This window comes from Aethalodelphis obliquidens, unplaced genomic scaffold (genome assembly GCF_003676395.1).
Source record: "Aethalodelphis obliquidens isolate GAN/ISIS:26980383/991018 unplaced genomic scaffold, ASM367639v1 scaffold58, whole genome shotgun sequence".
Classification (NCBI taxonomy): domain Eukaryota; kingdom Metazoa; phylum Chordata; class Mammalia; order Artiodactyla; family Delphinidae; genus Aethalodelphis; species Aethalodelphis obliquidens.
In genome coordinates this window covers 7805310-7822800 of record NW_020838002.1, presented here as the reverse complement: position 1 = coordinate 7822800, position 17491 = coordinate 7805310, and the positions used below count along the sequence as shown (strand labels likewise).

Below are 17491 nucleotides of genomic sequence, written 5' to 3'. Positions count from 1 at the left end.
CTCCTAGCAGCCATTTTGCCATCCCACAGAACCTGAAAATAAAATCAAGATGAAAAAGAGTACAGCTGATGGTTGGAGAAATGCCAGGTCTTTATGACATCATGTGAAGCCTTGAATCTAGCTGTGTAGCCCTTACCTGAAGGGGAGCCAGTAAATTGTTTTGCTGAAGCCAGCGGTCACTTGCAGCTAAAAAATTCTTTAGTATATACTTTAAGCATACCTGCTAGGTTTTTGGTTTGAGCCAAATCTGGTCCTACAGTGTCCAAGATGTATCCATCTAGTTCTACTCTATTAAGTGTATTTGAAAAATTAGGAATGAATATTGAAGTTTATCAAATGCTTCTTTGGGCATCCTTAGAGATTATTCTGTTTTTTTCTTTTGACCTATTAATATACAAATTATGTAATAAATGTCCCAATATTTTTGTTTTTTTCACTGCTGTTTCCCCAGGACAGTGCTAAGCTATAGTAAGCCCTCAATAAAATACTCATTAAATGAATTGTTGTACTCAATATACAAATATTTCACTTAAGATTTTTTACATTGATTACTAAGACTTATCTCTCATTCCTTATTTTAGTTTTGTCTTAGGCAAGTTTTGGTATCAGTGTTATGCTGTGCAAATTTTCCTTCTTTCCCTATGCAATTGGATAATTCATTTTAAAAAGCAATGGAATTATCTGTCTTGTTTGAAAATGTTCACCTGTAGAATCACCTACGCCTTTTGTCCTTTTTGACAATCTTCTCAATTTCTTTCTTCTTAGGTAAAGTTTTGTTAACTTGTATATTTCTAGAAGATACCCAGGTTTTCAAATTTATTTTCACAAAGTTTTCATAATTTCTTTTAATATCCTCTGTATTAGTGATCATTTTCACCTTCTTGTTTTTAATTTTTACATTGGTATATTTTAAATTGATTTTAGGTTTTCTGGACAGGAGTTATGTCTGCCAACAGAAATGCAAGGTTGTTTAACAAACATTGTTAGGGATGACATAAACATTAAAAAGAACTTTAAGGTAAGGATTTTTCTTCTTTAAGTCTGTTTTTGGAAACACCTAAGAGAAAAGTCAAAGGGCATTTCAGTGGGGACTTCAGTGCCTTTAAGACAATGACAGCAGGCCTTATTCAGTATGCTCATTTCCCACTCTGATGTATGGCTAAACACAATACGCCCTGTAGAGATTCTCCTCAGTGCAGTTCACACTGAGTGATTTGGGTTAAAGAGAGGAAGGACGTGCAAACAGTCTGGAACTATAATAGATCATTCTGAATCACAGCAGTGGCACGGAGACATTACTGGGTAGTCTCTTGGGAAAATATGAAATCTGAATGACCAATGATATCCACCAAAACAATAATCCTTAATTACACTTTCGCTATCTTATGGGGGTTCAGAAAATTCTTCCAAAGTAGGCACGTAGGGCAACACTTCCATCTTGCTACGTTAAGTATTCTCCTGCAGGAAGTGGTGTAAGAACATCAGTATATAAATAATTGCTGCTTGAAATGGAAAAATAAAATTAAATTAAAAAGGGTGCGAAAAAGAGAAAATTGTCCAAAGTAGCAGTCCACCCCCTCACAGCTGTAAATTACTCATCAGTCGTTAATGTCACTGTACTGAGCTGGAGCTGAGTCAAGCCATCACCCTGGCTGCAGTGAAGCAGAATTTAATCTCCCTCATCTTTTCATTATAGGGCTTTTACTTCATGCATCAGTACAAGAGGAAAGACCAATGCTTTGCAGCAGGAATTCCATCCAACTTGACTCTGGAACAATTTGGTTCCAAGTGAATCAATTACTCTCAGTAAAAACAAGCAGAGGAATTCCTTCTTTGCCAGTTTTCTGTCAAAAATTATCTAGAGAGATAAAGGAAGAATAAGAATGTTTATTTTTATATCTGCCTCACATTCTCTGGAATCCAGCTGTCCTGATTCATTAATATACGCTTTGTTCCTTCTGCACCATGTTTAAAGGCAAATGCTTAAAATAGAACAAACAGTGAAATATTAAAATTCCCAACAATTTTGAGTAGCCATTCCCTAATTTTTACAACAATTGGTATTTTTTTAGTCTGTCAAATATGTATAAGGCTAACACATTAATAAACATGCCTTCGTTAATAATTAAAGCCTCATAATTTACCTGGAAAAAAGATGTACAATGATCCAGGCAATTAAATCACATTACATAACTGTCACCTCTCCATTTATCTAGGTATTATTTATGATAACATACTGTTACGATAATCTCTCACTCCAGTTACCTTCATGTGGTTTCAAAATATGCCTGTATTTTCCCCTCTTTTCCCTACTTTTATTGATTAGTTTGAAAAAAATTTTTTTGCTTTTTTTTCTCTTGCTACTACTATAAAATCAACCAGTGGGTAAACATAATTAGATACAGTATTTTGTAGACATTTTCTGTGAATCGCTACACAGGAGAAGATTTTAAAATTTAAAACAAATAATGCAGAAAAGTACTTACCCACAGTCCCCTCTGTGCCATCGGTTTCCTTTGGAATATAATGTGCAGAAAGATCACTCTGAAGGACTTCATCTGATGTGGCTCTGGCTAAAGCAGCAGCCAAAAAGGAAGGGCAGTTACTAAAAGAGAAAAAAAAAGGCTATTTCAGTAAGAATTAGGAACCGTCACATTTTAAATGATCACTAATTACTTATTAATTATTAACATTGTGTCAAAACAAAATTATACCTTTAAACAATATTCACTACATATTTGTTGAGGGCATATAATATGGTAGGCAGTCACCTAGGCACTGGGTATACACTGGTGAATAATACAGATATGGCCCCTGACCTGGGGAGGCTTAGGGAGACAGATGATAAGTAAACAGATAGGATATAACTTAAAATTGCGATACGTTTTATAAAGGAAACAAATAGGATTGAAAGTATTAAAGGGAAGTACCTACTTAGAATAGTCAGGAATGCCATACCTCAAAGGATGAGAAAGACGCAGTTATGTGGAAGTGGGAAGCTGGGGGAGAATATTCCAGACGGAGAAAACAGCATGTGTACAGGCCCTTTCTGAAAGCTTGGTATGTTTGAGGAACCGGAAGAAGCCCAAAGAAGATAAAGTATAGTGGGTAAGGGGGAAAGTAGTGAGGAATAAGGTCAGAGGAACAGGAACAGGCCAGTTATATGGATATTTTACTCAAAATGCAGGGGGAAGTAACTGAAGATTGTGAGCTAGACAGTGTCATAACCAGACATATTAATTAAAATATTACTTTGACTGCTGTGTCAAAGAAAATTGGACGGCAGCAAGAATGAAGGAGGGTGACCAATAAGGAGACTGTTGTAATCCAGGTGAGATTTTTTAAAAAAGTGATTTTGGAGAAAGAAAATATAGAACTTGCTGATTACTGTATGTAGAGGTGAGAGACAGAAAGGAATGAGCCTGAGTCCTAAGGTTTTGGTCTGAGCAACTCGGTGAATGGTGGCATCATTCACCTAGATGGAGAAACCAGGAAAAGACAGATTTGTGGAGGAAAAGGGTAAAGTAGAAAATAAGAATTCATTTTAGCCATGTTAAGTTGGAAAAATCTGTGAGATATCCTTGTGAAGGTGTCAGATGGCTAATTATATATTTTAGTGTGGAGCTCAGAGATGTTAGGAAATTTGAAGTCATGAATGTATGGATGGTATTTAAAACTATGGAAATAGAGGGGAATTCCCTGGCAGTCCAGTGGTTAGGACTCCGCAATTCCACTGCAGGGGGCATGGGTTCCATCCCTGGCGGGGGAACTAAGATCCCACAAGCCGCGAACCGTGGCCAAAAAACAAAAATTTTTTTTTTAAACTATGGAAATAGAATAGATCACATAGAGAAAACATAAAAAGAGAACTACTATGGACCAGTGACTTCTATGTGCCTCCTGTTTTCCCCCTTTTGGAATAGTAAGTACCTTCCCCACATACGCATTGTATGTTGGGTAGTAGTGGGGAAGGGGGTAGATAATATGCCTCTTTTGTCCCCAAGTTTTCAAATCAAATGGAACTATATTCAAGGAGCTGTCATCAAGAAATTATACCCAAGGAATCTCACCTGGACCTGACCTCACTGAGATCCTGAACCTCAAGCCTGAGCCTGATGCCATGAAGGGATGAAACTTTGGGAGACTTTGTGGGGAGGGCGAGTGACTTTTTTGCATGTGGGAAGGATGTGAATTGTGCGGCCAGAACAGACGGTGGCAGATTGTTTTTCTAAAAAAGGTCACAGCAATACTTCTGGTCCTACATGCTCTTTAAGAACTTTACCGTTCCAAGTGAAGAGGCAGAATCTGTTTTCCCTTCTTTGAATGTGAATGAGACTTTGACGAAAAAAAAAAAAAGTGGCAAGAGTGATGCTGTGACTTCTGGGATTTGGTCATAAAAGACTACAAGACTTCCCCTTGGCTTTCTCTTCTCTCTTCCTCTCTCTTTCTCCCTTTTCTCCTTTTCCTCCCCTTCCTCTGCCATTCCCCTCCCTCTGGGACATGGACAGGTTCATGTGGGTGTCAGCTGAGGCTCCCAGTCAATGGCTATTATCAACTGCCTGACATGTAATGGCAAAGGCCTTCAGATGATACCAGTCCCAGCCTGAGGCCCCAGACATCCTGGAACAGAGATAAGCTGACCCTGCTTTGCCCAGTCTTAATTCCTGGCCCAAAGAAACTATGAGCATCATAAATGATTGTTTTATGCCACTAAGTTCTGTGCTAATTTGTTACACAGCCATAATAACTGAAAACCCAACACTGAGAAGCTTGGTGGAAGATAAGGAACCTATAAATACTGAAAAGACAGCAAGATAAGTAAAAGGTGAACCAAGAGAGTAGAATATTTGAAGAACAGAATGGTCAACTGTGTCAATACTACTGAGAAGTCAAACAAGATAAGGGAAAAATCAGATACTGAATTTAATAACATGTAAATAAATCACCACTGACCGGGCGCCAAGACAATTCAATGGGGAAAAAATAGTACTTTCTACAAATGGTGCTGGGACAACTGGACATCCACACACAAAATAATCAAGTTAGTGTCTTTCCTTACACCATATACAAAAATTTACTCAAAATGGATCATGGACCTAATTATAAGAGCTAAAACTATAAAAATCTTAAAAGAAAACACAGCAGTAAAACCTCAAGACCTTGGATTAGGCAATGGCTTTCCTAAATATGACACCAAAAATACAAGCAGCAAAAGTAAAAAAGAGTTGAACTGAACTACATCAAAATTAAGAACTTTTATGCCGGACTTCCTTGGTGACGCAGTGGTTGGGAATCTGCCTGCCAATGCTGGGGACACAAGTTCAAGCCCTGGTCGGGGAAGATCCCACATGCCGCGGAGCAGCTAAGCCCATGCGCCACAACTACTGAGCCTGCGCTCTAGAGACTGTGAGCCCCAACTACTGAAGCCCGCGCGCTCTAGGGCCCGTGCTCCACAACAAGAGAAGCCACCGCAATGAGAAGCCTGCGCACCGCAACGAAGAGCAGGCCCCACTCGTCGCAACCAGAGAAAGCCCGCACGCAGCAACAAAAACCCAACGCAGCCAAAAAATAAAATAAATAACACTATAGAAATATTAAAAAAAAAAAAAGAATTTTAGTGGTAGTGGTAGTACTTGGGCATATAACCTAAAAGGATGGAGTGTTGTAGTCTGAGAAGAGGATACCTGTGTGTATGATTTTGGAGCTGGTGCAATTTTTGTGATAACAGGGTTTAGGTGGGACCAAGAAAGTGAGTGGTTTAGAAAGAGATAAAATTAAAATGTTTATCTTCTAAGTCCCCAAGGGAAAATAAAAAACTTATTAAATTCTGTTTATCATTCATCATCAGTATTCTTCAAATTGTAGATTATGATCCATTAGTGGGTAAATCAATTTATGAACTGTGAGGATTTTTTTTAAAAAAAAGGAAATAGAATAAGGTGCATGAGGTAAAGGTTAAGTACTCCAGATATATATTAAGTATATACTGAATCCTGATTATGATGAAAAAAATTTTGAAAGTTACTACCCTTTAACAATTATGAAATAAATTGATGGCATCCTTTGAAATCCAAATGCTTTATAAACAATATTGCCATTTCTTTCATGCTAAGTTAACCGAATTTTTCTTGATGAGTCAAAATCTTCCTTCATAGACCTAAACTCTTTGTCAGCATTGCCTGTCTTTACCTTTCATCACGCTTTATTTTGATTAACTGGACACATCCAGATATTTTGCCCAAGTGGACTTTTAGTATATAGTTATAACATTTACTTGGTCCCTTTGCTGTTTTAAAATGAATGTTTAAAAAAACCTGAAAACCTTTATTGCAACCTTGTTCCCAAGAGTTGCCCCCACAAAGGATATCTTTTGTATAATTATTAAACTATCTGGATCTCGTTCACCAAAGGTAAGAACTGTGAAAACTTCAGAGAATAAGGCAAGAACCATTAGTCTCATTAATGTGTCATCTGCAATACATTTTTAGTCGCAGTTAATGTAATTTTTTACTTTTTGTCAGACAGAATGAAAATATTTTCAGTGAAGTAGGGAGGAGGATTAGCTGATGAATAGCTAGAGATAAAACATCAAGCTAGACACCTCACCCACATCAGCTATTCCTACATGTCAAAAAGCTACAACACTTAGCATGAATAAGTTCCTATGGTTTTGACTCTGATTGAAAGTGATTATTTCTGAAAAATCAGAATTGCAAATATATTTTAAAACATAGTCACATCAGAGAATATTTGATCAACTCAAATGAAAGCTTATCATTAAAGCTTGTCATTTCTAAGAGAACTACCGAGAGAAACTAACATGATAATAACATAGCAAACTGCTTGCTTTCATCATTTCTCATACAATACTTGAAAGATCCCTATACAGCAGGTTTTAGAGTTTTAAAGTTTGGCAAATGTATTACATAGAAAATATCAGAGGAGGGCCAGTAATCAAGGCAATCTGGGGAACTGGGATTACAAATGTTACTATGTTGAGAACATTGCTGAAGAAGAGTATGATTAGAAATTTTTTAACTTTTGCAGTATGTGTCATTTTGGGGGACTGGCTCTTTTAAAATCAAATTAATCTTGTTAAGGCCCTTCAAATATAGTCCAAGAACACTCTTTTGCTATTTACTTATATTAACAGATATTTATAAGTGCTTATTACCATTCCTATCTTCAAGCAATTCACATCCTGCAAACAAACGGAAATACGTTTTCATACATACCAATTTGTTACTTTCTTGTTTGTTTTGGGAATACAAGTACAGACTTTATACAGTCATAGATAAAAATAAAATCTTTAGTTTATGTCTAAGTCATATACGAACTATATGCATAAACACCTTTTGAACAATGTTGAGATATCATTAGGGGTCTGGTTAGTTTTAAATTTTATTTATTTTAAATTAATTAATTTTTGGCTGTGTTGGGTCTTCATTCCTGCACGCGGGCTTTCTCTAGTTGCAGTGAGCGGGGGCTACTCTTCATTGAAGTGCATGGGCTTCTCATTGCGGTGGCTTCTCTTGTGGAGCATGGGCTCTAGGCGCACAGGCTCAGTAGTTGTGGTGCATGGGCTTAGTTGCTCCGTGGCATGTGGGATCGAACCCATGTCCCCTGCATTGGCAGGCGGTTCTTAACTACTGCGCCACCAGTGAATTCCCTGGTTAGTTTTAATTTTTAAGTTTAGTGACATACATAAAAAAATTCCACTTCACAGGAATTCCCTGATGGTCCCATGGTTGGGACTCCTTGCTTTCATTTCCGAGGGCCCAGGTGAGGGCCCGGGTTCAATCCCTGGTCAGGGAATTAGGATCCCACAAGCACAAAAAAGAAAAAAAAGAAAAAAAATTCCACTTCATTAAAGCTATTTGTCAATGAATACATGAATGCATATTTGGATTTCTGTGGATACTGACTTTTTCAGTGTTATGTATTGCGAAGCAGAAATCCAGCTCTATTAAACTTCATACACTGAACTCTATAAACAAAGCACAGGGTCTTGCTTTAAGCTAACAATAGTTCTTCAGACACACAAAATAAAACTCAGATTCATAAATGTTCTGACTCTTCTTCCCTGCTGCTCAAATTGGCTAGTGTCATCTTTATCCTCAGACTATTTATCTGAGTAGGTCAGTCTCGACTCCTCAATTCTATTTCAGAAATAACCACAACCCAAAACATGCCTGGTGGAAGATTTTGAATTATAAAAATACAGTTGTATCCTAGTGACCTTGAACAGTTCAGTACTTATCAGTGTTTATACTATTTTATTTTAATCAGTATTTTCCCAAATTAGTCCTTTAAAAAGCCATAGAGTATATCTGGGAGCAGTATTTAAGGATGAGATGGATGTTAAATCATTGTTACAGACTGAAAGTTTGTCCCCCCCCACCACCCAGATTCATATGTTAAAATTTTAATCCCCAGTGTAATGTAATTTGGAGGTGGAACCTTCGGGAGGTAATTAGGTGATGAGGGTGGAGCCCTCATGAATGAGATTAGTGCCCTTATGAAAAAGAGACCCATGAGAGCTCCCTTGCCCCTTCCACCAGGTAAGGACACAAGGATAAGACAATTATCTATAAGCCAGAAAGCATGCTCTCATTAGATACCAAATCTGCCCAGGCTTTGATCTTGGACTTCCCAGCCTCCAGAAATGTAAGAAATAAATTTCTGTTGTTTATAAGCCTTCCAGTCTATGGTAATTTGTTAAAGCAGCCCAAATAGACTAAGACAATCATTATGGAACTACTCAAATCATTATCATAATTAGTGGAGCACAAGGAAGGAAAACTTCAGTACTGAGTATGTTCATGTTTTTTGCTCTAGATGAGCATTGATTTCTTTAGATTTCATAACAGGACCAAGTCATAGGAGAATCCCTAGCATTACTTTCACCTAATGTGCTTGCAAGAATTTTTTTAAGTGATGAAGAATAATTAGGGATCACTTTGAAGCCTGGACATAAACACAAGCGAGACCTAAAGTTTCTGCCAACTTATTTAATTGCTATTCAACTAACTTGTTGGAGACAGATTAAAGCATAAATATAAGGAGTTAGAAAGCTGGGTTCTAATTCTAGCTGGGTAACCTGAAAAAAGATTCTTAAATTCTCTGGATTTCAGTTCCTCAATAGAAAAATTAAGAAAGTGAAATAAAATAACTCTAAAGTCTCTTCCAGGTTTAAAATTCTAATTCTATGATTCTATTCCAATAAGGTTTTGAGTTTGTAAGATGGGACAAAGGCAATGTAAAGGTAAAAATTAACACACTTCAGATCCAAACAAATGTTTATATATACACCAGCAGAATGGAAATAAATTCTATATATTCCTTTTGTAAGCAAATAGGGATATTCTGCTTTATGTACTAGTGTCTACTTAAAAGCTGAATGTATATTTATTTTGATAAATATAATCAATCCTTGCAGTGAATCTATCAGTTAGGGAAGAATCCCTCAGATTTTATATATTAAAAGAAACATGCCATAACATCTATAAAATAATATAGTTACCAACTGGTTATGAAGCTTTATATTTCAAGCAAAAGAGTACTACTTCGGGGTTCCCTGGTGGCGCAGTGGTTGAGAGTCCGCCTGCTGATGCAGGGGATACAGGTTCGTGCCCCGGTCCGGGAAGATCCCACATGCCGCGGAGCGGCTGGGCCCGTGAGCCATGGCCGCTGAGCCTGCGCGTCCGGAGCCTGTGCTCCGCAACGGGAGAGGCCACAACAGTGAGAGGCCCGCGTACCGAAAATAAATAAATAAATTTTTAGAAAGAGTGCTATTTCTTACCTCTTTAAAAATATTTATTTACAAAAGCTTATTCTTCCTCCACTCTATAGGTTGACATGAGTCCAATCCAATTTTTCCATTAGAGAAAAGGAAAGGAGTCAGGTTGGAATTGAATATGAAAGCTGGCTCTCTTTCAGCACTATATATTGCCATCTTGGTATAAAACAGGAACCAACAGATAAATAGATTATTCTAGCATAAAACATTTAATTTTCATTTATTTTCATATATCATGGGTGGGTAAGTTTTGTTAGATGGACAGGAGAGTATTTTAGTCAGATCTTTTTTCTAACTTGTTAGTATCTTCCACATGCATATTAAGACAATACATATTTTAAGACTGCAAACTGAATTCTTGTTATAAACCAAGCCAGGAAGCATTTTCCTCACAATGCCAAACCTACACAAATCACTAAAGACATTATTAGAGAAATTAGAGGTTTAAAAGTACATCCTTCCTGACACTGGCAATGTGGGCGTCAGCACAGCACCCACAGCTGTGTTTCAGTCTTGGCATAGCATTCCTAAGGTAATAAAAATTCTTGAAGGTGGGTAGTTTCTGTCAATTAACTCTGAGAGAAACTCATCTGGAGCAGCCTCACCTCAGCCCACGTATCACGATGATGCTGTCTACTCAACATGCCCTTGCTAGGGTGACAACATGTAAATGTTAAGTTTCTGATCACTCCCCTCCCCCAAGTTAATCATATGTATTCTAAATCTAGAATACACATTAAATTAAAGAAGGCAAATTCTCCACCAGACTTGGTATTCTTTTTCTTAGTGGACCAAATGGAGTTAAACTCAGGGTTGAATTCCTTCCTCGTTAAGCTATTTTCTTTCTTTCTATAGCAGCCTCCAGGAACGCCACCTGGAGTCAGCTGATTATAATGCCCACACATCACAGATTCTCTTAGTTAGCCTTGAATATATATAATGCCAACTACCAAATGACTGGCTCCTGAGGTGCTGGGTTTGGGGTTCTTACAACAGAAATTTCATTCCCTACTGTTGCTCTCAGTGTAATCTTAACAATCATTTGTTCACTCTGACCAGGTTGATACTGAAGCATAGCCAGCAGGATCTTAAGTTTTCTGTGAATGGCAACCTAGATGTTACACATTTACCAAAGATCAAACTACCACTAGTGTCATAAGACCACAAAAAGAAGAGAGCTTAGGGCTTCCCTGGTGGCGCAGTGGTTGAGAGTCCGCCTGCCGATGCAGGGGACACGGGTTCGTGCCCCGGTCTGGGAAGATTCCACAAGCCATGGAGCTGCTGGGCCCGTGAGCCATGGCTGCTGAGCCTGCGCGTCCGGAGCCTGTGCTCCGCAACGGGAGAGGCCACGACAGTGAGAGGCCCGCGTACCGGAAAAAAAAAAAAAAGAAGAAGAAGAAGAGAGCTTAGCAGTAACTCTTCTTCGTCATTATTCTTCCATGACCAAAAGGAAACTGCACAAGTTAACTGAAACTTGTCAACATCATCAATGTACCTTCCTGTTGCTAACTCCTACACCCTGTTCTCAGATCTGACTCACTTAGAAGCATCTGACTGCTGATTATTCCCTCTACTTTGATAAACTCCCTTCTCTAGGTTTCCAGAACATCACACTCTCCTCTGTCACTCACAGGATTCCGTCTTCTCAATCTCATTTGATGGTTCTTTCTCTTCCTGCCCTTGGAATTCCTCTTATCATGTTGTAAGTCTTTTCTTTTTCTTTTTGCATAGCCTTCATCAATTTCTTGTATACAATATGCATTTCTTATTTATTATGTTTATCATTTATTTTATGACTGCATTCTTTCTCCCACTAGACTGCAGATATTTTTGTCTACTTTTGGTCATTGATGTCTGATGCTCAGATCAGTGCCTGGCACACAGTGATCAATAAGTATTTGCTGAATAAATAAACTTCTGTCTTTCTGATTTATATTGATATATATTTAAGCCATTCCCTAACTTCTTAGAATGAATGTTCCTTAAGAGGAGAAAATCAATACATTTACATAAGAGTATGTCACATAACATGATGTTGAGTTCCTACATGTAGGCTATGAAACTTGGGCTAGTATTAGTAAACAGGTGATAACCATTGGCAAACAGGAACTATGGTCATATTTACACTTTTGTTGTCAACTCAAGTAACTGGTTTATGCTATCTCTAGTCCCTTTCACTAAGAGATAATGTATTCAAAAATTTAAAATATGTATGGCTTTTTAGTAGGAACTTTAATTCAACCAATATTTTTAAACCATTGACCAGTTTTAAGAAAGCAGGGGCTTCCAAACCCCCTAGGCTGTGCAGACAGCCATGGGGGTCCCCAGCCCAACAACCAGGAGGCCAGCAGCAGCCCCATGTACGTCCTGGGTTGCAGAGTCAACCTGCCCTCCAGTGGGCACACAGCCACTGCACAAGACACAGCCTCACGGCCAACCAGACTAGGGGCCAGCCCTGCCTACCAGTGCACCTACAGCAGTCAGCTCATCACAACATAAGGGACCATGCAGCCCACACAGGGAGCACACCTAGAGCATATAACTCTGGTGACCAGAGGGGAGTGTGCTGTGGGGCCCCACAGGATGTCTCCTAAAAAAGGCCACTTCTTCAAGATCAGGAAACATAATCAACTGACCTAACACATAGAAATAAACAGATAATTGGGCAAAATGAGGATACAGAGGAATATGTTCCAAACAATGGAACAAGACAAGAACTTCAGAAAAAGAACTAAATGTGGAGATAAGCCATCTGCCCAATAAAGAGTTCAAGGTAATGATCGTCAGGATGCTCAGCAAATGTGGAAGAAGAATGGAGGAACAGCGAGAATTTCAACAAAGACAAAACATAAAGAAGAACCAAACAGAGCTAAAGCATACAGTAACTGAAATTTTAAAATACACTAGAAGTAATCAATGGTAGATCGGATTATACAGAGGCATGGATCAGCAATCTGGAAAAGAGAGTAGTAGAAATCACCCAAACTCAACAGAGAAGAGAATTGTAAAGAAAGCAGGATAGTTTAAGAAACCTCTGAGACAACATCAAGCATAATAACGCTCACATTATAGAAGTCCCAGAAGGAGAGGAGAGAGGGAAAGGGGCAGAGGAACTATTTGAAGAAATAATAACTGAAAACTTCCCTGACCTGGGAAAGGAAACAGACATCCAGGTCCAGGAAGCACAGAGAAGCCCAAACAAGATGAACCCAGAGAGATTTATACCAAGACACATTATAATGAAAATGGCAAAAATTAAAGAGAAAATCTTAAAAGCAGCAAGAGAAAAGCAACTAGTGAGGTATTAGGGAACTCCCATAAGACTATCAGCTGACTTTTTAGCAGACACTTTGCAGGCCAGAAGGGAGTGACATGATATATTCAAAGGGATAAGAGGAAAAAACTTACTAAGAATACTCTACCCGACGAGGTTATCATTCAGATTTGAAGCAGAGACAAAAAGTTTTACAAACAAAAGCTAAAAAATTTAGCACCATTAAACCAGCTTTAAGAGAAATGTTCAAGGGACTTCTCTAAACAGGAAAGAAAAGGCCACAACTAGAAATATCAAAATTATGAAAAGAAAAATCTCACTAGTAAAGGCAAACATACAGTAAAGGTAATAGATCAATCACTTATGTAGCTCGTAGGAAGGTTAAAGGACAAAAGTAGTAAAACCGGGCTTCCCTGGTGGCGCAGTGGTTGAGAGTCCGCCTGCCGATGCAGGGGACACGGGTTCGTGCCCCGGTCCGGGAAGATCCCACATGCCGCGGAGCGGCTGGGCCCATGAGCCATGGCTGCTGAGCCTGCGCGTCCGGAGCCTGTGCTCCGCAATGGAAGAAGCCAAAACAGTGAGAGGCCCACGTACCAAAAAAAAAAAAAAGGTAGTAAAACCATCTATATCTACAAGTAGTTAAGGGATATACAAAACAACAAGATGTGAAATATAACATCAAAAACATTAAATGTGGGGACTTCCCTGGTGGCGCAGTGGTTAAGAATCTGCCTGCCAATGCAGGGGACACGGGTTCAAGCCCTGGTCTGGGAAGATCCCACATACCGCGGAGCAACCAAACCCATGCGCCACAACTGCTGAGTCTGCGCTCTAGAGCCCGCGAGCCGCAACTACTGAACTCGCATGCCACAACTACTGAAGCCCGCGTGCCTAGAGCCCTTGCTCCGCAACAAGAGAAGCCACCACAATGAGAAGCCCCACACTGCAACAAAGAGTAGCCCCCATTCGCCGCAACTACAGAAAGCCCACGTGCAGCAACAAGGACCCAACACAGCCAAAAACAAATAATAATTAATTAATTAAAACAAAAAAACATTAAATGTGGTGAGGGGAGTAAAAATGTAGGGCGATTAGAATGCCTTTGAACTTAGGAGATAATCAACTTAAAATAATCATTCATACATACATATATATATATACTGTTATATATGAACCTCATGGTAACCACAAACCAAAAACCTACAATAGATACATATAGAAAAAATAGAAAGGAATCCAAACAAATCACTAAAGATAGTCATCAAATCACAGGGGAGGGGCTTCCCTGGTGGCGCAGTGGTTGAGGGTCCGCCTGCCGATGCAGGGGACACGGGTTCGTGCCCCGGTCCAGGAGGATCCCACATGCCGTGGAGCGGCTGGGCCCGTGAGCCATGGCCACTGAGACTGTGCATCCGGAGCCTGTGCTCCGCAACGGGAGAGGCCACAACAGTGAGGGGCCCGCGTACCGCCAAAAAAAAAAAAAAATCACAGGGGAATAGAGCAAAATGAGAAGAAAGGAACAGAGAAGAACTAAAAAAAGCAGAAAACAAAATGGCAATAAGTACATACCTATCAGTAATTATTTTAAGTGTAAACAGACTAAATGCGCCAATCAAAAGACACAGAGTGGCTGAATGGATAACAAGACCCATATATACACTGCCTACAAGCACTCGTTTCTGGTCTAAAGACACACAAAGACAGGCCTAGGGCCGGTTGCCCAGGTGGCAGGCAGCTGGGTGCCGCCATCTTGCCATCTTGCCATACAGTGGGAGCTGTGTGCCAGGCTCCCATGTCCTGCAGCCATGTTGCCTTGCACCCTCCCCTCAGGGCGGTCCTGCCCTGGTCTGGGCTCAACGAGGCAAGGGCTGGAGCCTGGCAGTGGCAGGACAGCCCAAGGCCCGAGATGGTGATCTTTTGTGCAGCTGTAAATTACTCCAACTGACAGGGCAAGGGGGAGAAGCACGCTGTCTCCTGCCACAGGTTTCCCCCTAAGGGACTCAAAATGTCTGATCCAGTTATTAAAGGCTGTTCAGAAGGATAACTGGACCCCCACTAAGTAGTCTTTCCACAGTAATGAACACTTCACCAAAGAAAGCTTCTCCACGGGGCTGGAGGATGAGCACTGACTGCTCAAGATCGTGGCCATAACTTCCATCTTCCACCTCACTGAGAAGAAGGGAGCTGGAGGCCGTGGATGCACCAGGAGAACGGATACCAGAAAGTCCTCAGGGGGCTTGAGGGGACATGTGAGTGAAGCAGACAGGCAAGGAGCTGCAGGGTCATCAACATCCTCAAGTGAAAACCCAGTGGTCAAGCTGGAGTCCTGCAAGTTGAAGTGAGCTGCACTGTAGGGTAAAACTGCACCCAGGGCCAGCCCAGAAGCCACCAGTCAGAAACTGGTGCAGCAGCCTCTGGAAGTACTCCAGAAGCCGATCTGGCTAGCGCAGCATTAGACAGCCAGGGAGAAGCAAACATGTCTGCTGTAGATGCTGGCAATCAGAACACCACCTCCCCTGATGGGGGCCTGGTAGGTAAGAGTGGCATTTCCATGGATGACTTTATCCCCCCAGTACCTGGGGCTTGCAAATTTACTGGCTCACTTCATTCTTACAGTTTCTCCTCCAAGCATGCCGGAAAGAGGCTGTCTGTCCCCTGAGAGCCTGCTGACCGACAGAGGCTGAAGAGAGACATGGAGCCTGACTGCAGTAAAACCAGCCTGGGGCCCAAGAAGGGCTTGGCACAGAGCCCCACAAGTTTGTCCCTCACAGCAATGCCTCAGAAGCCCTCCCAGAGCCCCTCCACCCCTCCAACAGATGTTACCCTGAAGCCAGGCACAGAAGCTGTGCTAAGTGAGCACAGGGACACCAGCCCCATGTTCATCAAGGAGAGCATCCTGGCAGCATTGGGGGCCTACAAACTCGTCAGTTTGTTGCAGTCCTGCTGCTTCTCATCCTGGCAGAACAAGAACAAAATGTGCTTCCTATGGGAGCAGGAGGAGAAGAACAGCAAGCTAAAGACCCTGCAACACAGGGTCAGCTGCTTGGACAGCCAGGCGTGCAAGCTGCAGGAGAAGCGCGACCAGCTGAAGAGAGCAAGCTTCCCCTAGCTGAGCAGGCGGCCGTCCCCTTAGCCCCCACCCTGTGGTCAGTACCAGAGCCTTGAGGCTCCCACACTGCCTGGTTATTATGGGGCGGGGTTCTTGCTGATGGCCTCTGAGCACTTCCATGTGTTGCATGCTCCCTGCTGTCTCCGCAGAGGCTATGACAGTAGCTGTGCCTTGTAGAAGAGGAGCCCAGGTTGGTGAGCTTACCTCACTCACTTCAGGGCACACTCACGAGGCATCTCAGGAAAGGGGGTTCAGCTAGTGAGAAAGAAGGCATTTCACGTCAGCTGGGAAAGCCAGAACTATTCAATGAATGGTTGACAATTGGTTTTCCACTTGAACGGGGGAAATCTCTTTGTATTGCATATCTCACACAAACATAAAATCCTAATGAATTAGGATCTAAATGTAAAATAAAATAGACATAGTAAACTATTAGAAAAATTATAGGAGACTCTTAAAATCATGTGGAGGTTTTTTCATTCATGTTCTAATATCCGTGACGTTAAATAATTTCGAACATCAATAATAATTTCTTTAAAATAAAAAAAAAAATACACACAGAGTGAAAGTGAGGGGATGGAAAAAGTTAATCCATGCAAATGGAAACAAAAAGAAAGATGGAGTAGCAATACTTATATTAAAAAAGTAGCCTTTAAAACAAAGCTATAATAAAGACAAAGAATGACATTACATAATGATAGAGTGATGAATCCAACAAGAAGATATAGCAATTGTAAATATATATGCACCCAATATAGAAGCATCTAAATACATAAAGCAAATATTAACAAACATATAGGGAGAAAGTGACAGTAGTACATTGGATACACAGTGATCCAAAATCTATGGGATGCAGCAAAAGCAGTTCTAAAAGGGAAGTCTAGTGACACAAGCCTACCTCAGGAAACATGAAAAATCTCAAAAAAGCAATCTAAACTTACATCTAAAGAAACGACAAGAAGAACAAAGGAAACTCAAAGTTAGTAGAAGGAAAGAAATAATAAAGAGCAGAGCAGAAATGAAATAGAGACTAGGAAGTAGAAAACACTGATGAAACTAAGAGCTGGTTCTTTAAAAATATAAACGAAATTGATAAACCTTAAGCCAGACTCATCAAGAAAAAAAAGAGGCTCAAATTTAAAAAATCAGAAATTAAAAAGGAGAAGTTACAACTGACACCAGAGAAATACAGAGGATCATAAGAGATTACTATGAACAATGACATGCCAATAAATTTGTCATCCTAGAAGAAATAGGTGAATTCCTAGAAACACAATCTTTTTTTTTTTTTTTTTTTTTTTTTTTTTTT

The 17491-nt window shown here is 40.2% G+C and overlaps 2 protein-coding genes and 1 pseudogene across 5 annotated transcripts in view; 2 read left to right on the top strand and 1 right to left on the bottom strand.

Moving 5' to 3' along the window:
• TRIM37 (tripartite motif containing 37) overlaps positions 1-2122 on the top strand; it is a 155620-nt gene extending 153498 nt beyond the window's left edge. For 3 of the 4 annotated variants that reach the window (XM_027087220.1, XM_027087217.1, XM_027087218.1), the window contains 2 exons: positions 925-1018; positions 1697-2122. In XM_027087220.1, coding sequence (XP_026943021.1) covers positions 925-1018; positions 1697-1792 — 190 coding nt within the window. In that variant the 3' untranslated portion in view covers positions 1793-2122. The remainder of the gene's footprint in view (positions 1-924; positions 1019-1696) is intronic. The other variant, XM_027087219.1, reaches the window with a different exon arrangement.
• PPM1E (protein phosphatase, Mg2+/Mn2+ dependent 1E) overlaps positions 1-17491 on the bottom strand; it is a 194540-nt gene that overhangs the window by 20828 nt on the left and 156221 nt on the right. The window contains exon 2 of the mRNA XM_027087227.1: positions 2487-2605. Within this exon, the coding sequence (XP_026943028.1) occupies positions 2487-2605 (119 nt within the window). The remainder of the gene's footprint in view (positions 1-2486; positions 2606-17491) is intronic.
• Positions 14645-16747, top strand: LOC113609714 (THAP domain-containing protein 4 pseudogene; annotated as a pseudogene).